Below are 26,841 nucleotides of genomic sequence, written 5' to 3'. Positions count from 1 at the left end.
ACAAATGTCAAGAGCTGTCATTAGTAACAACGCGGACACTTTTACCGAGCGAGATTCACTTTAGATAAAATTCCAGTAAAATCCTTGCAGAACTAACAAAAATGCAATAAAATTAGCAAAACCATAGAAAAAAAATGTAGCTTCCTACCAGAATTTGATATTCTTCGCTTTTATTGACTGGCCAAATCCCTTTACTGATCCTTTTATGTAACGCCTATAGCTATCTTTTATATTCGATCTTTTTATGGCACAAAGGAAAAAAATTGCTTGAAGGAAGACGATTTTAGTTCAGAATTTGAGACACAGCATAATTTGGCGTGGGGATGGAATAACCATAAAACAAAGATTACGCATAAGTCAGTGGTTTGACCTATCAGTACGGCCGGTAGATTTTATAATATACAGCTTTAGTACAGACTTTGCTATTACTGAGTTAACATTTTCTTTTATCTCTTTCAGTATCCTCAAATGAGGGTCTTGTTTGGTGTCATCAGTTAATTTGTGCTATATTATAAATTTATTTTACCTTTTCTACCATACTTTTTTCATTCATCTTTTTCTAGCATAAGATCAGTAAGGTATCAAAAATCACAAAGAAAGTATACACTGTACACAGAAACTTCATTTACATTAATCTAAACGAATAAAGAATTCAGGTTCCCGGACTTGGAAAAATGGTGACATAGCCTACGAAGTACTGCAATCAAAATGACCTACCATAAATTCGTCCCATGATTTTTCTCTCTAGAAAGACAGTAAATGCTTCCTTGATCCAAAAATGTTCGAAATTGAAATGGGTTACTAAATTGCCTGTCCAAGAATGGGCGATTTCATGGGCTATTACATTAAGGCCAGTGCCATCCCCAGCCTGTTAAAAAAGAAAAAAATCAAAATGAACTTTTTTCATAACAAAGTGAGACTGCTGACGATCTTAGCAAGACAAAATTTAGAAAACGAACAAATGAAGCTTTAATAGACAGAATGGCACAAAATGTATGTCAGATAAAAGGCAGTCACATAGAAATACGATTTGAGGTGAAGGGTAGGCCTTCCGACAAGGATCAAGCTATTGTTTATCTTTTATGTAACCAAGAACTGCACTGAGAAAATAAGTTTTTCCTCCTTTCACCCGTCTTGGCCCAAATAAAAATAAATAACTTTAAAACTATAAATGAAATCTTTAAGAATCGCTTTTTCTTCACATTGCCCATCTTCTTAGCAGAGATCCTTCACCATTTTAAAATATTCAAACATCGTGATAAAAACATTAGATCTTCAAAATACATGTAGGTATATATTGATATTATTAAACTCTAACATTTCTTACATTATTTCTTACACAAATTCCGCTATCATGGCTTTTTATTAAAATAAATAAAAATAGTTAACAATTGTATGTTTTGAAATGTCGCATATATAACCGTCTTCATGCCTGGGGTCTTCGTTTCTAAATCAGCGTCAAACATTAAATCTTCAAATATCATTAAATCTCTAAATCATTAAATCTCTCAAAATTCGTGAATATATCTATAGACTTTAATAAACTACAGGGATTTTTTTTTTACATCTTTCAATAAAATTTCAATATTATATTCCCTTACCAGAAAATGTAAAACACTTGTCCAATTGCCATATTTTGAAATATGGCTTAATTTGTTAAAAATGTTGGAAGTGAAAATTATGTTCAAGTCAAATTCAAGTTCTATTTATTCCTCATAAAATAACACTAACAAAACCAATATCCCAAAGGGCTAAATGGCCCGTTATTTGAGAAACGGCATACAATAAATAAAGGATGATAAAACTTGACATAAACATACTAACCAACATCTAAATATAAATCTACAAGGAAAAGAAATCAACTCACCGGCAGTCCCAAAGAAACAGTGAGCCTCACATCATCCGACAATAAAATACAAATTAAAAATTCTCTGCGTCATTGAGGATCCACGCCAACAAAACAACAACCCCCCCCCAAAAAAAAACGAACTAAGCCATAAGAAACATTTAATAAGAAACTTTTCATCTGTCTCTTAAAAGAGACAAGTGTACGTGACTGTAAGATCTCAGCGGGAACCAAGCTCCAAGCACGCCCCACAGTCACGGCCAGACCGAAGTCTGAATGAACCGAGGGAGTAGCTGGAATCATCACATCCTCCCAGTTTCAAACTATATACAAATTTACTTTTCCTACAAGTTTTAGCAGTCCCGAAAAACAACATGGGAGATCTCCCTAGAAGTATTGATATGCCAACGAAGATAGAGATAAAATATAAATATCTTTAATCTTAAGGAGGTAAAGAGGAGTCTGTGTAACCGACTGGAAAATTCTTGCCACTTTCTCATGAAGATGGTGAATAGGAGCATGTACAGAGGGAAATGTGGACATCCACACAGACGAACAGTAACATATATAAGGGTAAATGAGAGAGAAGTATAAAAGACGGAGGATAGGGAAAGGAAATAAACGCTTTAATTTTCAGATGATCCCAAGTCCACGGGACATTTTCGCTCGTACTATTTGAGCAGGCCACTTAAACGATAAATTTTCATCCAAACGAACTCCCAGGAATCGCAGATATCAATCCGGGAGACGACTTATGGAGCCTCTTGGTGTAGCAAGCTCAAATTGTGGGGCAGCTCACAGCTTTACGAGAAAAAATAAGAAGGTGCGACTTTTTTACATTTAAAGCTAGTTGATTTATGTCAAACCAAAAGAGTATCTTCTCAGTCATTGCTTGAAGCTTTAGAATAAGGGATGACTAATCTGGAGCTGCAGCACTTAAAGTAGTATCATCTGCAAATGCTATAAATTCTTCTTGGCTATCAACTCGACAACGTAGCTTCTCGACAACATAGTCTGAGGGTAAGATTTGCGATATAATCCACAGCAAACATTGTTAATTGGGGTGTTAGAAGTCGGAAGAGATCGTTCACATAGATGAAGAAGAGGGTTGGCCCAATAATAGAGCCTTGGGGTACTCCGTGTTCAATTATAACTTTTTTGTCTGTAACTTCCTTGGCGATAGATCTGTCAGTTAGTTATGACGAGAACCAAGACAATGCTTCTCCACGTACACCAAGATGAGAAACTTTACCAATAAGGATCTTGGTAATTCTACCCTGAAATATCCTTTTCTAGAATGCTTCGAAAATCCTTCGTCATGACATACCAAAGATAACAAATATTAAAAATGAAGCTTAAACTGGGCTTTTATGTTCAATGAGCAGTTACGCCCAGGTTTTAAGTCAAATTCTAGAGGGAGGAAACAAAATAGAGGAAGAGAATGAAAGAGAAGGGGGAGGGAAGAAGATAAAAAATTGCTTTAAAGTCGATTAGCATGCTGGAATTCAAAAATCAAGTCGTTTAATTGTTATTTTCGTCATCGTAATCTATAGATTTTGAGCAGAGATAAATATAACAAAGTTATAGACTTAAAAATACTTACAATAGCTGTTGGTGTAATGTATGTCAAAGTTGGGTTTTCCATCCCACCAAAGGGGAAAGAGGGTGGAAGAACGAGAATATCGTAGTTCCCCCACAGGTAAGGTCCACAAATAGATTCAGCAATTTGTAGCATTTTCTCAGTCTGCAATTTAAAGGAGTAGGTTAGATCCCTGTTCACATCTTCTGAACAGGATTAAGTTTGTATTTACACTTATTGGCAACTCTGAATGCTAAAAACAATGATCATAAAAACAGCGATAATATCATAGAACTAAGAACTGGAACTGGTGTAAGAACTGGGAATCTTCTAAGAACTGGAGGTGACATGGGTTTTCTAAAAATAAAGTTCCTTTTGTGACATTTTCTGTTTTAAAGTTCTGTTTTTTGCTAATTCCTAAATTTTGTCTAAATAAAACGTCTTACCTATAAAGCTAATTTTTTTATGGATTAATTTAACTCGAATGCTAATCGAACTTCATATTATTTCTTCGAAAGCCTAAGAAAAGCTTATGTTTCTCTTATAAAATTTGAGAAATAATACCGGAAATCTTGATTTTGAAACAAAAGTATTGATTATTTTCTTCAAAAATTTTCCATTCTTATGTTTAATAAAAAAACAAGCTTTTCAACTGAATGTAAGGAGCAACATCAAACTCCTCCCTACCACTCTCTTCAGGCAATAGTTTTTAAGTAATTTAAAATTTTTTCCTTATTCTAATTAAACGGTTCTCGTGTTTCAGGAGTCGTAATTTAAGAATTGGAACAAAAGGTCTAACTTTAGCTTAGAAAGTGGGGTATTGAGGAGGAGGCAGCCCCCCTCATATACGAAATAATTTCAGCTTGTCTTAAGTTTTAATGTTGGTCCTTACTCTCAGTTGAGAAACTTGTTGTTTTTTTTATTTTTTTTTCTAATCATTTTTTAAATAATACTGGCAAACCTGCCTTCCCTTCCATGGCAATTCCCCCACCCATTGAAACCTCCTCCATGGAAGGTTCAATCGTTTAAAATGCTCCTCCCGGGAAATTAACCCCAAAAAATTCTATCCTTGCTGCAAATTTCCGCCAGAAAATTTCTTGCGGACGATTCTACTTGAAAAATTCTTCTCAGCATACTGTCATTAAAAAAAACACTTTTTTAATATAATTTCTGATCGTTCTTATTCATACCGGAGATTCACCTATAAACAATTTTTTTTCTATTTTGAAATGTTCTTCCTTTTTAACGAGCCCTGTCCCGATCTTCTAGGACCATTGGTTCCATATGATTACCCTGGGATGAACAAACATAAATAAATAAATAAATAAACAAATAAAAATGTATCAGTGATCTTTCTTCGAGCAAAAATCCAAATTCCATAGTTTTGCAGATGGGACCTTGGAACCTCTACAATACAATTCTCTGATACGCCGAATTTTTTCAATGATATTCCATGAATTTTCTGGGATTTTTCCTTCTGAAATAAGGGAAACTTTCTAAGGCTCTTAACTTTTGATGGGTAAAATTAAACGTAATGAATCTTAAACATTTGGAATCAGCATAAAACCAACTCTCATATTTTAGAGTTTCGGTTAATATTGGGCGAAGTCTCTCTTACTTACAGTTTGGTACCACAAACCGTTTGATTATATTTTTTTTCCTTTACTGCCATCATTATGTAAGAATACATGCACTCTTCTATAGCCTAAAATAACTGTACATTAAGAAATAATATCTAAAGTTATCATTGACCACCAATTTCCTTGGCTTCCTAGAGGTCGCTATTTTTCCTAGACATTGTAGAATTTTCTTTTGACGCAAATAGATAAGTCTTCATGATCTAAGAACCGAAGCCTCCGCTCGCTTTCCCGAAACAAAATTTATTCTGCGAATTCACTACTTTCCCTCGAAGTAGAACTCACTAGTTTCGAAGCTTTAATTTTTTTAAACCAAAGGACTCTGAGTACTGATAGAACTGAAAAGTATACCAGAAGACATGTACTCTTTGATGTCTGAAAATGAAAGGTACACTAAGAAATAAAAATCAAACAGTTCGTGGCAACGAACTGTAGTAAGGAGCGACCCAGCTCAATAGTAGCCGAAACCGGAATTTTGATACCAACATATACATAAAAAGAATCGGATTTTTATGCTAATTTTAATATATAAGTTTCAACAAGTTTAATTGTACCCGTCAAAAGTTACAAGCCTGAGAAAACTTGCCTTATTTTCGAAAAAAAGGGAAAACACACCCTAAAAGTCATAAAATCCTAATGAAAATCATACCATCCGATTCAGCGTATCAGAGAACCTTACTGTACCGGTTTAAAGCTCTTATCTGCAAAAATGTGGAACTTCCTTTTTTTGCCAGAAGAAAGATCACGGATGCATGTGTGATCCTAGAATGTCGTGAGAGGGCTCATTTTAACGAAAATTAAAAGTTCCAGCGTTCTTTTTAATTGACCCAAAAAATTGGAGGTCAACTAGGCCCCTTCCTACGCTCATTTTTTTCCAGTCATCACACCAAAATTTTGAGATAGCCATTTTGTTCAGCATAGTCGAAAAATCTAATAACTATGTCTTTGAGGACAGCTTAATCCCCTACAGTCCCCGGGGGAAGGGCTGCAAGTTATGAGCTTTGCCCATGGTTTACATATAGTATTGGTTATTGGGAAGTATAATGACGTTTTCAGGGGATTTTTTCTGGTGGTAGGGGGGTCGGGAGGAGGGGTTACGTGATAGGATCTTTCCAAGGAGAAATTTATCATGCGGGAAGAGAATTTCCATGAAGGGAGTGCTTGACTTTTCCAGCGTTATTAATAAAAAAAAATGAGAAATTAATGAAAAAACAAGTTTTTCGACTGAAAGTAAGGATTAACATTAAAACATAAAACGAACAGAATTATTACGCATATGAGAGGGTTCGTCCCCTCCTCAATACCTCGCTCTTTACGCTAAAGTTTTTTTTATTAATTTCAGAAGAGCTATTTATTCTAATTAAACAGCCATTGTGATTCAGGGATGATTCTTAAGAGTTGGAAAAAAAAGTCGAATTTAAGTGTAAAGAGCGAGATATTGACGAGGGGGCGAACCCCCCGCATATACGCAATAAAAATATACGAATATAGAAGTTTGTTACATAAGGTGATTTGTAAGTTATGTATATTTATCACCAATAAAAACCTTTTTAAGTATTAAAAAAATTTAAGGGCAAATAGGCCCCCTTCCATGACCCTTTTTTCTCAAAACGTCCAATCAAAACTTTGAGAAAGCCTTTCAGTCAAAAAAAAAAGTAAAATAAATATGAAAATTTCGTTTTGATTATTCATGTACGGCGAGCCAAAATCAAAACATGCATTAATTCAAAAACGTTCAGAAATTTAGTAAAAAAAAAATTCAACTGAAAGTAAGGAGCAACATTAAAACTTAAAACGAACAGAAATTATTACGTATATGAAATGGTTCGTCCCCTCCTCAATACCTCGCTCTTTCGGCTAAAGTATTCTTAGTAATTTCAAAAGAACTACCTATTCTAATTAAACGGCCTTTGTGATTCAGGGGTCATTCTTAAGAGAGTAGTAAAAACATACGAATATAGAAGTTCGTTACATAAAGTAATTTGTAAGTTATGTATACTTATTACTAATAAAATCCTTTTTAAGTAACAAAAATTGGAGGGCGACTCGGCCCCCTACCCCACCCCCTTTTTCTCAAAATCGTCCAATCAACACTTTGAGAAAGTCATTTAGCCAAAAAAGTAAAATTATGTACGGTAATCCAAAATCAAAACATGCGTTAATTAAAAAAGTACACAAAACCAACAACAACAAAAGTTTTTTTTTTAACTGAAAGTAAGGAGCGACATTAAAACTTAAAACGAACAGAAATTTTTCCGTATATGAAAGAAGCTGTCCCCTCCTCAACACCCCGCTCTTTACGCTAAAGTTTGACTCTTTCTCACAAGTATACTTTTTAAAGCAATAAAAACTTTAGCGTAAAGAGCAGGGCGTTGAGGAGGGGACAGCCCATTTCATATACGGAACAATTTCTGTTCGTTTTAAGTATTATTGTCATTTCTTACTTTCAGTTAAAAAACTGTTTTTTTGTGTGTTTTTTTTTTATCTAATTTACACAATAAACTGTTTCACGGATGTTCATTAGCCCGCTGTAAATAGTACACAGTAATTACCACAGGTAAAAATAAAAACAATCCGAAATACATAATTGGATGATTTTTTCGTACGAACAGAACTTATTTCCAAAGTTTTGTAACAACACATTCACCTTACGAAAAATAGCCTAAAATAATCATAGCGCATGCGCAAATAAGATGTGGGAGCATTTTCATAAGTCTATTAACTGAATACAAGTCTAAAGTCCATGAATTATTTTTTTTTCCTACTTAACGTTAAGAATTAATTTTTTAACTTTCTGAAATTACGGATGTTTGAGGTTTGGATAAATTATCTAAGCACAATTTTTACAAAATTTTTAACAGAAATATAAAAACAACAATGCAAAACTGAACTAAAATCATCAACCAGTATCAAGACACTTGTTTCCGATTGATTAATAACTTAGAATGAAAGGTCAAATCTTCTACGGCCATTTTCAAAACAGTTCAGCAAAATCCATCAAAAATGGCGTTTATTTAACTTAAAATAATTTTTATGAAGCAAAAACTATTAGTTTGTATTCCGAATATTTCAAAGCTTAAATAACAAAATACCTGATGAAGTAGATCAAAAGAAGCAAGAATCAGATTATACAAAATGTCATCTATACGGACTAGAGTTTTTTTATATATAGAGTTTCTTTCTAGCAAAGAAACGTGTTCGAACTTGTAATTGTCGAGTTTTAGAAATTCATTGAAGCGAAAATTTATTTAACATTAACTTGTGGTATTTATAAAATTATTTGAATAACTTGCCCTAAACACGATTAAGTCAATAAACCTAATGTAAATTAAATACTTGGTTAAATTCCATTGCTGCCTTGTCTACCATCGTCGGTTCCGCCCAAACTCTTGATCGAGGACCAATTTCTCTCCACTCTATCTTCCCAACCACCAAAGCCATGAGATATGCTGGTATTGGAATGTTCTGTTTAAACTCAGCAAGGGTCTGGCCAGGCAATTCAGTAGTACCAGTTTTGTTGGCACTCATAAGTATAGTCAGGTCCTTGGGAGCTGTCACCTTTGCAGTATATGTACTTTTTACTGAGGGAGAATCTTGACATGGATAAAACGACCGTGCGTTAATAGGCTGAAAAAGACAAACTGTTAGCACAAATCTTAACTATTAGTCAAACCACACCACAACTACTATTTTTATTACTCTGTCTTTTCTTTTTATTTTTATACGATTCATATACATTAGAACAATGAAGACCAAGTTCAATTTCAGTTTTACATTACCTTCTTTCAACCTTGTTGCTAAGTGTAAAAATACGATTTTTATGCTAGAACAATGCACATGAATACTCATTGAAAAAATTGCTGTTTGCTGGAAATACATTTTTTAAATTCTTCATTCTACAGGTTATACAGACTTTGGGACTAACACATTTTTTTAAGATAGTCCACTTAGCGTCCTTTTGAGCATGGTTCTTCTAGGTTTTTAAATAATCAATACTAAGTAGGCTGGCAAAAATAAAGTCGTTGAAAGTCTATTAAGAATTTTAGTTTAATTAATGAGGGTAAAAATAGACTTAGTAGCAGATAAAACATTTTGAGTTTTTTCAAGGCTTTTCTTTAAGTTTCTCTTATTCAGAGGAGACATTCTTATAAAGAAATCTAATAACATATATCGTAAATAACACCAAGTATTTTTTTTAGTGATCAGGTTCATTCATAGAGTTAGAAGTAATTTTTAGAGCTGTCTTTTCCCATGAATTTCACATGGGATCCCAGAGGTGGCCATCTTCCTGCAGAGGCTATACTTTTTCCAACATAATCCAATTTAAAAAAAAAGGCCTGATTTCTCCCCTGTTTCGTCTACAACCCGTATGGCAGGAACAAAAAAGTCAAATTCCACCTGATTAGTCTTCTTTTGTGAAATTCTAAGCTAGTAAAAGCCCATTCACTTTGATAATTTTCTAATTCAGAGGTTTGCCTACGTAAAATTGCTTATCTAATATTTGTTGAGAAACTCTATATATATATATATAAAAAAAAAACTGATTTGCTCAAGTTAGCACTAGCTCTCAGTGAAATACCATCGGGAGTGGGCCTAAAGAGAAAACTAAGTTTTTGAGTCCAAACAAAATTTCTACAAAAATTTATTTTCCGTTTCCTTGTCATCAGCCATCTAGACAACTTTATATTATTGCTTCGATAGTTTAGCAATATTTTTTTTTTATTTTTATATAGTTTTGTGAAATTATCCGTTAAATCCACATTTCTTTCAATTATTTAAGAATTTAAAATATGACATCTGTTGCATTTTACTCCACGAACCCATTGGAAAACAGGCTTGAGCTTTTTTTTACAAGAGAACGTGAGCTCTTCCAAGAACGTATCTAGGATTTTTTATTTTGAGGGAGCGGGAAACTTTAAAAAACACATAAAAAATTTTATATTCATTTTTGTTACGTTTTTACGAGTCTGAAAAATATTTCAGGGGGGATTTTCTTTTTAAACTCCCCACCCCACCCCCTAGATACGGCCTTGAACTCTTCTATGACAAAAACTGAATTTTGAAATAATTTAGAAATTTGACATTTTAGATATAGTAATTAAAAGCGACATTACGAATAAATTCTCCTTGACACATTAGGAGTTAACATGGCAAGTGTTTTTTCTGAAAAAAAAAATCAAAAATGAAGTCTCCCATTTCAGAAATACGGTCTTGCTATTACATATATGTAATTAACAACCATTAACAAACAACATTACATATGACAAACAACTAACAATAATTTCTTCGGTGGTGAAGTTCTCTGGTGTTATTGTAAATTTGATTTTGTGGCATTTACACTATTCTGTCCAAGAAAATCGTTCAACCTTCTAAGGTTGAATTTTTACAAATAAAACATAAAAACATATCGAACAATCGAAATCCTAATTTTAAAATGCTAATTAACTTTTTTGTTTTCAAAACATTTTATTATAATATCTGTTACGTTTCAGCCAAGCAATGTTAATAGTATAGTAATCGTCGATACTGGACTACTCGTCAAATCAGTTAAAGTTACTCCTTTTTCAATCGAATTTGCACCTTTTAAAATGAAAATCGGCAACATTTTAACAATTTCCCTTTTAACTTTTACCATCAAAAAAGGTCTTGTGAAATAATAATTTGATAAATATTTTACTTATATTCAATATTTTACAGTATATACTACTATATTTTATACATCACTCTTACAATTTAATATTAAAAGGATAGTTTGATATACTACGTTAATATCAATATCCAAGTAATTTTTATCATTTTTTATTATCTATAAAATCATATCCTTCTATAAATTTTTAAATTTCTATTCAAACTCAGAATCAAATCGTTTTGGTGTAAAGATATCAGCAATTCCAAATCTTAAAATTAATAGTAATTATTTCCATATTTAGTTGTTACACATTTCATTGGTTTATTTTCATATTCAATTCCTAGATCCAAATCTTCTTTTTAACGGTTCGATGATAGTTATTCTCCATTTTCATTCCTCTTAAAAGATTCTCCATTTAGTAGGTGAAAATTTTTTTAAACAAATTTTCTGAATCAGGAATAATTTTATTCCTTTAATAACTTTTGGATTTCTTCCCAGAAATCTTTCACTGGTATAAGATATCTGGGAATAAAGCCAAACACGCGTCAAAAACAAATTCCAGAGACTTGTTTAATAGAGCTTTATTAAAGAAACCCGTTTCATGTGTACTCATTAGAAAAGAATTTTCAGCTGTTAAAATCAAACCTTTGAGTAATGACGCGTTATTTGGTTAAATAGTGTGCATAGCCTTAAGAGTCCTAAGCAAAGATGGTTTATATTCTTAAAGGTTTGGAGTATATAGTGTAGAAAGTAAGAAGGGTTTCATTTATGTGTCAAACCCCATAGACTTATTTAAAGTATTTAAACTTGCTCCATTTAGTATTTAACCTTGCTCCATTTATTTTTATATCTCTGAATCGGAGATAATCCAAAGATAAATGACATCCATATTTGCTCTTTTCTTAAAACACAACGGAGTACATATTGTATGGATTATCAGGCCTATCATCTAACAAAAGTTTAATTTTTATATCAGCGGTTGATCTAGATGCATAAATATTAATTTCATGCTTTCATCCTAACAAAACAGTGGCCATGGTATTTTAAAGTCATTACAGTTAACAATAGTTCCACTACCAACGTTTCGATGTTTGTTTCGTAAATGTAAAAATCTTTGATAAGCATCAGAATAATCTTCATTATTTTTACTAGAATCCCATTTTAAATCTTCTTGTGGATATTTATATCCAGTCAATCTAACTTCAATTCTATTCATATGATCAAATACTATATTATTTTGTGAAGCATTACTATCTTTTCTGTAATATTACAGCGATTTTAGCTGCATTATATCTCTCAGAAACTGCTCTCTATGTCTATTCTTTGTCATTTCCATCATCAATTTTATAAGTGTTACACGCTTACCATCTTAATTCAAATGAACTCTTTTAAGCTAATTTACATTCTAACTCATTTCTAATCGATAAACTAGGCTTTAATGTTGATAGAATCCAAAATAAATACATTACATCTACTTTAAATTTTGAGAACCCCTTTTCATAATGTTTTTATTGTTACTATTGCTTTTCAAAGGAGTTTGGTGCGTAACGCCTCAAAATGCACAATTAATGTCTTGACAAAATCCAAATAACCTTTAAAATGGTAGGTACATGCTAACTACATGACTTTCTTTTGTTTTATTATATCTTTTTAATAGACCGCTATTAAATTCATCATTTTTATTTATTTTAATTGCAGAATTTTCACCTGCTTTTGCAGCAGCTTTAAAAACTACTCACAAGCTCACTTTCTTGTGTAAATGAATCAATTAATTGTTTATATAGAGAACAAATTTATTAAATAATATTCCCTTTAAAATTTTTAACCCCTTGCCTGTAATCAACGCATTTAAGAGATCTCGACTTCTTCTATCTATTTACCTTTTATTATTTTAAATAGCTTCTTTCATCAATTTTTTATTTCTAAATACATCATCTAATTATTTTCTATTTTAATCAATGAATTCTTTTCCGTATTCAATACCTCTATTTTTTACTAACTATAGTCAAGGTCTAATCATATTAGTATACGCTGATAGCACTCCATCTTTTATGTGTTTCAGGGAAGTCTTGAATAATTCCAAGTTAGCTATATTCTTAAAGTAACTATCAATTCCACTACCCTGTTGTCTTGTGTATAGTAATTCTTTCTTATTAGTCAACATTTATTGTAGTGAAAATTGTATTAAACATTTTGCGCAATCATTTATAAGAGAACGAAAGAATTAAAACTAATTTACTAACCATTAAACTTTTTTATTTTATTAAGCTTGCTTCAAATCTAAAACACAACCAACATTATTACCATTCAAATTGATAAATCTACCTATTTAATATGTAAATCACATTTTCAAAGAACTAATACACTCTTTTCAATTCATTAAGAGATACTTTCTTTCTTTACGAATTTCTATGACCAAGCAGCTTGGTTCGGTACTTATCAGAACATTCATCCATGGTTCATCTTCATTTTTCTAAACTCAAAAGCATTGTTTTTTAATATATCGCTAATATTATGCCATGAATACCATAAAGTACGCTTCGTTAACGCAATTTCATAATCATAACTTCGATCTAATCTAATTGGATTGCTTGTGTATGATTGTTCAATTTCACTTTTATTACCTACAATAATCATCAAGCCCATTTAATAGAATACTTTTTTAAGTAATCATACCATTTGTATTGTTTTAAAAATGCATTTTACTTGTGATATTTCTATGTTTATTTTACGGATTTCAGCAATATTTAACAATCTGTACCATTAACATTTTAAAAATTAGCTTGTCTAACATATTCAAGTATTCTACGTCCTTTTCCCCACCATATTTTTGACTCAATCAAACCGCTTTCTTTATAGTATCTTGAAGGAATTCAGGATGTTCTAGGTAATAATTAGGCAGATCAAAAAAAGATTGGTTCTTTAGGATAATAATATGAAAAAAACTTCGTTTTCTTAAAGAGTTAAAGAGGCTGCGTCCCAAAGTCGAACCTTAAAACGTACAGGAATTAGAAGAGGCAGTTGGGGGGCTGCCGCCCCCCAAACCCCCAGCTTTTAAAGACTCTTTTGTACAGGTTTTTTTTTTGGGGGGGGGACTTCATTGTTACTAATTACTAGTTTCGGCGCAATGGTTCTCCTGTCCTCTTGTGTTTAACATTTTTCGAAGTTATTCCATTATTCATTCATTTCAATTTTTTGTTAATTAAAAGAGGGCCTTTCCGAAGCCAAGAGCTGGGGGTTAGCAAAAAAACAAAAAACCTGTACAAAAGAGTCTTTAAAAGCTGGGGGTTTGGGGGGCGGCAGCCCCCAAACTGCCTCTTCTAATTCCTGTACGTTTTAAGGTTCGACTTTGGGACGCAGCCTCTTTAACTCTTTAAGAAAACGAAGTTTTTTTCATATTATTTCTGTACGTTTTTCTACAATTAGGACTATAAGAAGACTATTAGGAGAGGCAAACCCCCCGCTTTTAAAGACTCTTTTGTACAGGTTTAATTTTTTTTCATATTAATTCTGTACGTTTTTCTACAATCCATGGTGGATGTAATTTAATAATTCCTGTACTCCTCGTACAGGAATTAGGAGAGGAACCCCCCCCCCCGCTTTTAAATCACTGTATAAAATAGAAAAAAAATAGATAGAATGACCGAAATGTTTCTTTTGCTCATAAGAAGCTAATATTCTGTTATCTCTCAAATGATAAGCTGTCCAGGTGTTATCAAAATTTTTTTGATGTTGTGAAAAAAAACGCCCGTAAGGGACTTGAACCCTTGACCCGAGGATTAAAAGTCTCACGCTCTACCAACTGAGCTAATAACTTGCATGTGTGTAAATATAACTTCTCAATAGCTTTTAAAAATTTCAAATGAACATGGGCTCTTATGGAGAGAAATCCGTTAATTAAATAGCTAATGGGTGGTTTCTAGAAAACAGGGAAGGAGTTATCGGATCGAGCTGAAATTTCGCGGATAAGCTCCTGGGCCGTAGGGGACCTTAACTTGTGAATTTCAGCCCGATCGGACAACGTTAAAAGGGGTGGGGGGGGGGGGGGGTTGGAGGGTCGAAACTTTCGGGGGGTTAAGATTTTCCTACGAAACTTTCATGGGCACTTACTCGGAGAATTCCGCATCGAATGAGTCTTCGTACACCCAGATCCGATGTCGGATGTGACCTGTAGGCGTCTAGGAAAAAAAAGTAAATGAATTTTAAGTGGCTATGCGTGGTTTCTGGAAAACAGGGAAGGAGTTATCGGATCAAGCTGAAATTTCGCGGATAAGCTCCTGGGCCCTAGGGGACCTTAACTTGTGAATTTCAGCCCGATCGGACAACGTTAAAGGGGGGCCTGGGTTGACAGGTCGAAACTTTCGGCCAGATTTTCCCCATGAAGAAAAAGTTGGAGGGGGATGAAATTTTGCAGGTTTCTTAGTTGGAGCTCGGGCTACGAAATGCATCCCTCCCCATCCGTCTGCGACCACTGGAACCGAAGATCGCTTAACATTGTCGTGTGTCGCCTCTTTATAGAGGCACGAGTGTGCCTCCTTGATACTTTTTATTGGCTTCATTTGACTGTTTCAGCAGTTTTGTGTCAAGATTCAAATTAAGATTACACAATTTCGGTGATTTAATAAGAGTTTTCATTTTTGATATTTTTAATAGTTTAATACCTTGAAGTTGTGACGGTACTGGAAATTGTTCAGTAGCTTCAAGTTGTGATGATGGCACTACTACTACTACTACTACTAATAACTCACTGCAGCACGAAGCCGCCCGAGGCCAACACAGCCACGCACGCTCCTCCTCCAACCTAATCTATTTAAAGCCTCCCTCTTTACACCCTCCCAGGAAGTTTCCATTTCCTTTAAATCCTTATTTATGACATCCTCCCAACCCAGACAAGGACGACCTGCTTTCCGTGTAGCCCCAGACGGTTGGCCAAAAAGGACAATCTTCGGTAATCTGTCATCCTTCATCCGTAGAACGTGGCCTAGCCATCTCAACCTTTCTTTCATTATAGCCCCAGAAAGCGGGATTGAACCACACTTTTCGTACAACCTACTGTTTGAAATACGGTCAGTCAGCCGGGTACCCAGAACAATCCGTAGGCAATTTCTCTGGAAAACATCTAGTAAATTTTCATCTGCTTTTCGGAGTGTCCATGCTTCAGAGCCATATTTGACCACTGTCATCACTGTAGCTTCCAATATTCTAATCTTGGTTTGTAGGCTTATCTTTCTATTCTTCCAAACTTTTTTTAACTGTGAAAAAACACCCTGAGCTTTAGCTATTCTACTTTTAACATCTTCACTGCTCCCACCATCTTTACTAATAATACTACCAAGGTAACTGAAGCTCCCAACCTGATCAATCTTTTCGTTACCTAAGGTCACCTGTTCATCTTCACTTATTCCTAATCTTAGTGACTTAGTCTTCTTAACATTAATTTTCAAGCCTATTTTAGCACCCTGAACTCGTAAAACCTCTAAAAATTCATTCATTTTGCTCACACTTTCATCTAATATGCTTAAATCATCAGCATAATCTAAGTCCAGGAGCGTTCTTCCTCCCCATTTGATTCCATGGTCTCCAATTGCCTTTCCTGTGCTCCTTAAGACGAAGTCAATCAAAATGATCCATATAAAGGGGGATAGAACACAACCCTGCTTAACTCCTGATTTAATACAAAACCAGTTGCTAACCTCATTTCCTACCTTAACCGCAGCAGTATTATTCTCGTACATAGCGCAAATCACTTTAATGTATTTTTCTGGTATACCATATAACGATAAGACCTTTTTTAACGCTGTTCTATCAATAGAATCGAAAGTTTGCTCATAATCGATAAAACTAAGGACCAAAGGTGTTTGACAACGAAGGGACTTCTCAATTATTAACCTAAGAGTGAAAACATGGTCGACACATCCTCTACCTTTTCTAAAACCGCATTGTTCTTCCCTTAAAACTTTGTCTACAGCATGTCTCAGTCTAAAAAGTATCATATTACTCAGTAATTTGCTACCTACAGAGACCAGACTAATGCCTCGATAATTCCGACATTCACTCTTGTCACCTTTCTTATACAGCGGTTTAATTAAGGTTTTCCTAAAATCATTGGGTACTTCCCCTTTTTCAAAAATCATGTTCATAATCTTCAGTAGCTTATTCCTAACCTCAGAGCCACCATATTTAAGGAACTCATTAATCATACTATCAGCACCTGGGGCCTTATTATTTTTTAATCCTTCTAGTACTGTCGCTAATTCTTCCTCACTAAACAAATCTTCCTTCACATCCAAGGTATCACAAACTTTTTCATTTTCATCTATATCTTTTCCTGCAACTATATCTCGGTTTAGCACATTCTATCAAATTATATTTATAAAAAATAACTTTTGACAACTCTTTTTTATAAAAAGCACGAATAATTAACTCTGCCGATTTATCGGATAAATCATACGCAATAAGAGTTGTCTGTTTAACTGTAGCAATCTGAAATATCTCCTTTGTATAGTTTAGAAGATAGCCTTTTGAGGTTCTATGTCTGAAAACAGATATTTAAGAACTTTGTTTTTATTTCATTTTCTGCTAGCTTCTATTGTTTTTATTTTGATTAATCTATGAAATGAATTATTATAATGGTCAGCAAATGACGGTAACACATCTATCCAATGTTTAGTATTTTTGTAGGTAAAATATTTCCATAATTTCTCTTTAATAATTCTGTTAAACCGTTCTGCTACTTGAGCTTTTAATTCACTTTCAGATGAAAACTAGCGAATTTCATGACTTTTTAAAATACTTGAACGTTCTTCATAACAAAATCATTACCTTCATCTGTTTGTAACTTTTTAGTTTTTGAATTTTTAAGTAAATCCGTAAAAAACATTAATAATTTCCTTACCCATTGTATTTTTTAAAACGATACACCAAACATATTTAATAAAACAATCACTCACTCTAAGAATGTAATTAAAATTATAATTCTTCTTTTCATACTGTTGTACATTAACTAAGTCGGCTTGCCACAGTTCACCAGTACCATGTATATAAAAGCGCCTTTTTCCAAATGTGCAATAAGAGGGATGGTGCAAAGAACAAATATTTTGTTTTTGCAATGTTTCTTTTATTTTAGCTTTTGAAACACTATCAAAATTTCTTTTCATTTTCTTTGTAAATCATTAATCCCTGAAAAATTAGAGTAAAATTTTAGAACCTTGTCTTCCAAAAGCTTATCTTCGATTTGCTTGTACCCAGCTTTTTGCTCTACCCAGAGTTTCTGTTCATTGCTTTCTTTTTAAAAAGCGATTGTTCTTGCAACCACATAGTGCACAAATACCTTTAATCATAGGTAAATCATTTCTTTTTGAAACTGTTTCAGTCATTGAAGTAGTATCAGTAACCTTTATACATCGTATACAATATATCTTGCTTTGTAAATTCATTTCCATTTATAAGACTGACATTATAAGACAAATTTTCTAAATGATACATTTCACTTAAAAGAAAACAATGGGATTCCCAGGCTTGATTATCTTGAAATCTGGAAAATTTAGTTAATAAAATCCTCACTTAATAAATAGCTGACATTGCAAGATTGATTAAAAGTTGTTTACAACGAAAGTCCAAACTCGTTAAGACAAAAAGCAAAATATCGCGTTACACAGTTCATGAATCACGTGTAGCAGCGAAACTATTTAATACAAAAGCTGTTGGTAGAAATGATCAAATATTTAATAATATAAACAATCATCTTAATAAAAAAATAATACTAGAAGCCAATTTGATTAAGTTAGGGCATAAGGCAAAACGTCGAAAGGATATGAAATTCTATAGATTTAATATTATTCCAGAGTTAAAAAAAGGTTTCGAAAATGAAATAAAATAAAATAAATAAATTATTTCAGATTTACGATATCAATTTAACACTATGAGGAATAAAGATACTATTGAACTGAATTTGTTTTTAAATCAAAACAGATTCCAAATGCTGGAAATAATAACAAAGTGAAGAATAAAGCAAAAGGTTATTTCAAAGCACAAGTTGAGATTAATCAGAAAGTGAATACAGAAACTCAACAGCCCATTAGAAATTTAAGTGGTAGAGATAGGGTAAAAAAAGATCGGAATAATGAAATCTGATTTTTATTTAAAAATTAGAAAAACAAGAGAGTGTCAAGATATTTCAGAATGTATTTTTAAAGCAGAAGAAGAACACGATAACAACCCAAGTATTCAATGGATTAGAGAAAATTCCCTTACAGTTAATATCAATTCAAAGAGAGCTGAATATGGACCACATTATGACTCTGTTGTTAGATACCTAAGAATAGAATGAGTGACAGATATAGTTACAGAGTTCAATTTACAACACGAATAACATTTTATTATCAAAAGGATAATGAAGAACTCAAACCTATCCATGATTATAGCTATTCCTGCATTCTTTAATGGTAAAATCAAACAAAGTCATCTAGGTAGTAATCTCAGGAATACTCAAACATTAGTCATAGAGAATACACCCAGATCAGGCTTACAATTCGAAAGAGTCTATGGGATTTATTATCGAATGACAAGATTACCTAATTATGTGGGAGTTACTTATAAAGAATTGCCAGAATTGGTAAAAAATGAAAAAGCTTGCATTAATATAAAAAATAACGATAATTAATAATTATCTTCATTCAGCTAAAAATCATGTAGTAAGACTATCAAACTATCAAAAACATCAAAATGAACTCAACTTGAATGGGATTACTAATTTTCCAATGGATATTCAAGATATTTATAAATTTGAAAACAAGTAAAATATTGAAATTTGTTTTTTTTAAATAATTAAAAATAAATTGGATAGAACTCATATTCCAAGAACTAAGATCAATGGGAAAATTGCTACACATGTGATTAATTTACTCTACTATGATAACCATTATCTTTTAATCAAGGATATAAATAGATTACTTGCATCTCAAGTATCTAAAAATGAGCGAAAAATTCGCTAATGTCAATTTTGTGGACACTTTAATAACGCTCCAATGAACAAGGAAAACTTAACAAAAAAGAAAATGGTGAGGATCGTAACACTATTATGCCAAAAGCGGAATCAAAAATTGAATTTAATAATATAGCTAAAAAATTAAAGTAGCCTATTGCATAATAGCTGATTTTGAATCGTAAAATGAAAAATCTATTCAAAAGAAAGGTAAAAAAACAATTAATGTAGCAGAGCAAAAGCCATTGGCTTATGAATTCCAAGTATGTTGTTCTTTTGATATAGAACAAAATAAATATTAAGAATATTTTGTTGAATATAACAGCGAGCATTTACCAACTACCATAACAGGTGTTTGTAAAGAAATATCAAATGAGCATGAAAATAGATAGAGAGAAGATGGGTATACACAATAACAAGTAAAGTAAAATGGAATCAAACAACTAATAAAAGCTGTCATTTTTCTCAAAATGAAATAGTAGATAATAATTTCCATTTAGATCACGACCATATGACTTCTAATATACGTGGGTTACTCACACATAATGTAATAAAAACTAGAATTCCTAAGCTTATCCCTATGGTAACGCATATTTCAAAATATGACTCTCATTTATTTTTTGGAGAGTTAGTACCTGATAACGGTATTTTTAATTCAATAGAGAATTTTATATCGTTTATGAAACAGTAACTGTTAGTAAAACCCAATAAGAAATTCGTTTCACAGATTCACTCTATTTTATGGCTTCATTGTTAGATAGGATTTCTGAAAATTTAGTTAAATGTGAATGTAAAGTAAATTGTAATTGTTTAAAAAACAGTTTTGAGTATAATTCTGATGTATTTCAAAATACTGAAGAATTCAAAGAAACAACAAAGAAAGGTATTTATCCCTATAAATATATTGGTACCTATGAAAAAAATAAATGAAACAAAATTACCTTTAATAGACAAGTTTTATTCTAGGTTAACAGGGAAAAATATTTCTGAAGAAGAACAAATTTGGAAATAACTAAAATGTAAAATACTATTAAGTTACACTAAATTAAATTTAAAAAGTGATGTTTTAATTTTATCAGATGTCGTTGAAAATTTTAGAAATGTATGTTTAAATAACTATCCACCGCACTTCTTCTCAGCACCAGGACTAACATAGGAAGATTTTCTCAAACACTCTAAAGCTGAAATTCTCTGATTTTCTGACAAAGATATATACATTTATAGAAAGAAAAATGAAAGGCAGTGTATCTCAATGTGTGAAAAGATACGCTAAAGCTAATAATAAATATATGAAAACTTTTGATAAAACAAAACCTTTCATTTATTTAATGTATTTAGATTCTAATAACTTATACGGTTGGGCAATGTCTCAGAATTTACCGGAAAAAGATTTTAAATTTATTAATTTACCCGACCATTTAAAAGAAAATAACACCTCAGACTGGGCAATTTATGCAATTGATTTATAATATTCAGGTGAGCTACACAATTTACATAAAGATTTACAACTAGCTCCTGAATATTTTCAAGGTAAATTAAGTACAACTTTACGTAATAAATAAAATTACGTTGTGTATTATAAGAATTTAGAATGTTATTTAAAGCAGGACTTACTATTGAAAAAAATACTTACAATACTAGCATTTACTGAGTCACCCTATTTAAAAGAAGATATAAATAATAATACTAAGTTACGACAAAATGGAACGAATTTTTTTTTGAGAAAAAATGCTTTAAGCTAAGGAATAATGCTTGTTTTGGGAAAACCACGGAAAATGTTAGAAAAAGAGCTAGTATTTAAATAATCACTAGTTATAAACAAAGAAAAAAATGATTAAACAACATAACTTTAGATCGAAAATGATCTTTAGCGAGAACTTCTCGGTGCCCAGGATGGCTAAGTCAAAAGCAAATCTAGATGAACCTATTTATTTCGGATTCGCTGCATTAGTATTAACTAAGTAACTGACCTATGAATCTCATTATGAATAAATACAACCAAAACATACTGAGAACATTGATTTATGCTACATGTATACGAATGGCTTTAATTATGATATTGGAACTAAGGATTCTTATGAAGACATTAAAGCTGACCTCCAAGAAAAATTTAATGCTTCCACTTATAAAAAAGATGATCCTTATGACTTCCCTGCAGTCAATATAAAGTGATAGGTATGATGAAGGATGAATTATCTGGAACACTAATGTGTAAGTTTGCAGTTTTAAGATCAAAAGTATATGCTTATTTAAAAGAGTGTGACGGTGAAACCACAGCAAAGAAAAATTGAAAGGTATCAAAACGAATATCGTTAAAGATAAAATGACATCAGAAAATTATAAAGATGCATTATATAGAAAAGTAGAAAGCTTATCGGAAACTCAGTATATTTCAAGAGCAAACGAACATTGAATATACTTAGAAAGACAAAATAAAAATGCTCAATACCCTAATGACACTAAAAGAAAAGCATCGAAAAATAAAGTAAACACGGTCCCCTGAGGACTTAATCCTATAGTTAAGTTAGTTAGTTAGTTAGCTATTGTTAGTTAGGTAGCTAAGTTAGTTAAGTAGTTAGGTTACTTAGGTAGTAAATGTAGTAAGGACGTTAAGTTAGTTAGATACTTAAGTTAGTTAGTTCAGTTAATTAAGTAGTAAGTTAGTTAAGTAGTTAGGTAATTAGGTTAGTGAGGTAGGTAAGTTAGTAAGGAACTTAAGCTTGTTAGGCAATTAAGTAAGTTAGTTATGTAGTTAGGTTAGTTGAGCAAGTAATAACAAAAGAAGATGTAAATGTAGAGAATAGAAGAACTGAAAATGTTGCAAAATCAGAAAATGGCACAGATGCAGTTAATCTTTCAACAATAAATGATTTCAAACAAGAAACTATTAAAGAACACATCCTAAAACAATCTGATATTAAGCAAAAATAATAAAAAAGCAAAAAATAATAGTATACTAAAATGTATCAATCACTTGACAATATTTTGACTAGAGTGGATGACGGATGAATATTAGTAAAAAATACATTAAAAGTGACGCAAAGAAGATATTAATGCATAAAACAAAGGAATGAGAAATGCTGCAAAGCCAATAAATGGTGCAGATGCAGCTAATCTTTCAACGTTATTCGTATACCCGAAGGGTGTTATGCAGTTATCTGAACGTTTAGACAATTTGAACGTTTAGACAAATACTTGAAAAAGATCCCGATGAAAGATTTCAAAAGATAATGAAAAGAAGGTTGAAGTAAAATAAATAATATTAGACTTCTTATTAAATAAAATAATTCGCTACTAAATGGCAGGTTTTATTGAGTATACAATTTATCTATCCCATTTTCCAAAAGAAAAACTAAAGAATTCTTTACGGCTAAACAAAATTCTAAAATTCGTGTAAATCACAGCAGAAAAAGTGACAAAAAACCTGTTAGATTCCTTTTAAACCAAAGGCAAGTGAATGAAATAGGAAAATTTAAGAAAGAAAATAAAGGATGTACTATTGATAGTTCGTACAGACAGCTGGTCCAAGATTGAGGATTTTTACCGTTTTTAATACTTTTAGCTGCTTCACTTGGAAATGGTGCTTCAAAAAGTAGTGCTGCAGCCTTACGAACGTATGCAGGAAAAAAATGTGCTGATAAAATTACTGGTAACTCTGGCAGAGCTTTAAAATTGCCTGAGAAAATCGGTGGAGCTTCAAAATCACACGAAAAGTTGGAGGAGTCTTAAGACTTCCAGGGTCACAGAAAATCTTGGGAAAGGGAAACGATGAAGTTCCTAAGAAACATGGAAGACCTAAAAAGTTTTGAAAACATCAATGTTCCAAAAGACCCGAAAGACCTAAAAAACTTGTTGATATTGCAGTTTCACCCTTATCCCAAAAATGGGAAGCACATAGTAAAAAAAAAAAAAAAATCAGATTATAGCCTTGAAAAATATTGATATAACTGCTGAATTACACCACATTCCTTACTTTAGAAGTGTATTTTCTAGAGATACCTTAAAAAAATGAATAAAAAGGAATGCGGTATCATCTATAATAATATAAGTGGGTCACTTGGAACTCATTGGACTGGTTATTTCAATGATCATGCATAACTATTTGTAGAATTCCTTTATTCGTTTGGTATTCAACCAGGAGATAAAATAGTACAGTTTTTTTTTTTTTTTTTTTTTTTTTTACAAAACTTCAAATAAGCTCATTGCTTATTATTCTATTCCAACACAAGATTTAATAGATTCCAACTGTCGACTTTTATACGTAGAGTATATTAAAAAAAAATAAAACAGTGGTTCCACAAAGTTATTATTTAAATTTTATTTCTTGATATTAATGGAAGAAGAATTAGAGAAATGATTATCTGTTTATAGTAGAAGTTGTAAATATTATGGAAATTTTAGTAGCGCTTTTTTAGAATCCAAATTTATATTTAGTGCTTCAAGTTTATCAGCGTTTGCAATGTTACCCCTTGCTTCTCTAAGTCTTAGCACAGTTCTAGTTGAAATACTTGAAAAACATCTAAGAATACTAAAAAGAAAGCCTGAGTATAGAAATCCTTATAAATGAATTACGAAAAACATTACAGTTTTTTCCTCTTGACAAATTATTATCATTATTATTATTAATTTATTACCCGTCAAAAACGGAAAAGACGGAGTATATAAAAGAAAAAGAAAGAAAAGCACAAAAAATTAAATACACTTCCACTACAAATATTATAAAATAACACTATTCCAGGGGTGGTTGGCTCTTAAAACATTGTTACTGAATTTGGAGATTCTTCTCTCTATGACCATGGAAGGGTTGGTGACCTTATATTTCCTGGAGATGTCGCCATTCGTGTCGCCAGATCGTGCCACAAAGGGAGACGCAGGAGAAACTTAGCATATCTGTAAAATACGCTGCAAATGGCTTTCTTTTCGGTAGCTGTGAATATTTTTCCGAAGGGAACCAGAGCAAGCAGATGGGGGGTAGTAAAAGCATTGTATAGTCGGGCAAGGAGAGGACGGTTGAAACGATACTTATTGGCAACAAGTAATCCGTAAGACGCTCGTAGACAGGAACAGAGGTGGTTTGTCAGTGCTGAGCGTGTGTCCTTCAATGTAGAAGAAATAGGAAGGCCAAGATACGTAAGGGACTCACAAGGCTTAATCAGAGTGTCGCAAATTTTAACGGAGAGGTTAATTGAAAGCTCATTTTTTGAACCATTGAAGAAAAGAAGTTCTGTTTTAGATTCGTTGAAGGAAAGTCCGATCTGCTTGTATGCCGCTGCAAGTGAGTTGTAATTTTGTTGAAATAAAGGTATCGAACGAGAAACATGAAGAATGTCATCAGCAAAGTTCAGCAGCGAAAGATTAATCCCACGGAAAAAGCACGACGGCTTTATTAAATAATTAATAATTTATTTGTGACCCACTTGAAACAGCGGAGTATAAAAATAAACACACAGAAAAAAAACAACTTCTGATAACACATTAAATTACTGTAGAAAACATTTTAGAAGATCATGAAAAGGGTTAATAGTAAAATGTATCGAGTCGGACAGTTTCTGGTGTAGCACTTTAAGTTTATTTAATAAATCTGGAGCCCCGAAATTTGTTACCATATCACTGTTCTTGTACCAGGGAGGAAGATACAACAAAAAAAACGGAGGAAACGGAAATAAGATGACTTGAGAGCCTTTAAATCTTTTCTTTTTAAAACAGGATACTATCCAGAAAGATATAAAACCGAGTGATCACAAAAGCAAGGATAAATATGTGAAAGGGCTATGCGGTTATATTTCCCCCTGTTCGCAACAATTTTAGAATAACCCACTTGAAGTTTAACCTTAGCATCAGAAGCAATTTTATTACGAAAAGAGACTAAATTGTTAGTAAGGGTAATGCCCAACCGCTAAATTCAGAACAATTAAGTCTAGAAGATTGGTTAGGAGAAGGACCAAAATGAAGGAATTCACATTTATCAGGGTTAAGGGTTAGACCTACATTCGAGAAAGCAGTAGAGATACAAGGAACAGAAGCCGAAAGCCCAGACTTAGTTCTACTAATGAGAAGAATATCGTCTGCATAGGCAAGATATGAGACATTTGAACTACCTAAAAGGTAAGTTGTTGGAAGACTATTTAAAATATTAGCAATACAAATTTTGAAAATTGATGGAGATAAAACTCCACCTTGTCTTACGGAGATCTTTAACATAGAAGGATCAGAAGGAGAAGATTTGACATGAAGGAAAGAATGACCATACCAAAATTTTAATAAAGAAACAATAGAAACATTCACTCCACATTTAAGCAAATAAAACAGGGATTGGGAGTGAACTACAGAATCAAAAGCCTTAGATAGATCTAAAGAACAAAAATAAAGATCATAGCCCTTTCCGGAAGCATCAGAAAGCAGAGTAGAAAGAACATTATGGGCATGCTGACATCCCAGACCACGCTGAAAACCAAATTGGTTAACTCCAAAATTTATATTATCTGTTAAATAAGGGAGAAGTAAATACTCAAGAACTTTGCTTAAGGTACAAGAAACAGTGATAGGAAGATAAGATGAACAACAAAATGGATCTTTCCCCCTTTTTAAAATAGAAGTAACTGTGCCACACAAGAAACTGTCCGGCACGACAGAACAACACAAACACATTTGAAAAAGTAGTTGTAAATGCGATATTAAAGGGGGGCCATCATGTTTTAAATGATTCACTGATATTCCATCGGTGTCAACTGACTTAGACTTGAGCCTTTTAATAGCCAGGTAAATTAAATCAGCGGATATCGGTAATATATCCAGCTGAGATAGAGCAGACGGTAGCATACGTTTCAAAACAGCTGAAAAACGTGAATGAACTGCATAATTAATCCGAGAAAAAATAGCAATATAATGCGATTCCCAAGCGGACTTAGAAATATAATTGCCAGGACCATCACTAATAATTTTACTATAATTTAAAACATTCTTCCAATCACTTGGATTTGATGGAAAACCAAGACCCCGAAATCGGACTGCACGAAGGTACTTCTTATAAGCAGATTTAGTGCGATTTTTAATACTGAAAACAATACCAGAAGCAGACCTTCCGCATTCTGGCCATATATGCAACCATAACTTTGCACGGTTCTTAATCGACTTCAACTCTGAATCATTATTCCACACAGGTTGACG

At 32.6% G+C, this 26,841-nt stretch overlaps 1 protein-coding gene across 1 annotated transcript in view; it reads right to left on the bottom strand.

Moving 5' to 3' along the window:
* LOC136028091 (leukotriene A-4 hydrolase-like) overlaps positions 1–26,841 on the bottom strand; it is a 100,908-nt gene that overhangs the window by 32,284 nt on the left and 41,783 nt on the right. Inside the window, exons 4-6 of the mRNA XM_065705709.1 lie at positions 8,399–8,689; positions 3,450–3,590; positions 718–868 (exon numbers count right to left, since the gene is read on the bottom strand). Coding sequence (XP_065561781.1) covers positions 718–868; positions 3,450–3,590; positions 8,399–8,590 — 484 coding nt within the window. The 5' untranslated portion in view covers positions 8,591–8,689. The remainder of the gene's footprint in view (positions 1–717; positions 869–3,449; positions 3,591–8,398; positions 8,690–26,841) is intronic.

Source organism: Artemia franciscana, chromosome 6, assembly GCF_032884065.1.
Source record: "Artemia franciscana chromosome 6, ASM3288406v1, whole genome shotgun sequence".
Lineage (NCBI taxonomy): Eukaryota > Metazoa > Arthropoda > Branchiopoda > Anostraca > Artemiidae > Artemia > Artemia franciscana.
The sequence above is the reverse complement of the archived record's forward strand: the minus strand, read 5'-3'. Positions and strand labels throughout refer to the sequence as shown.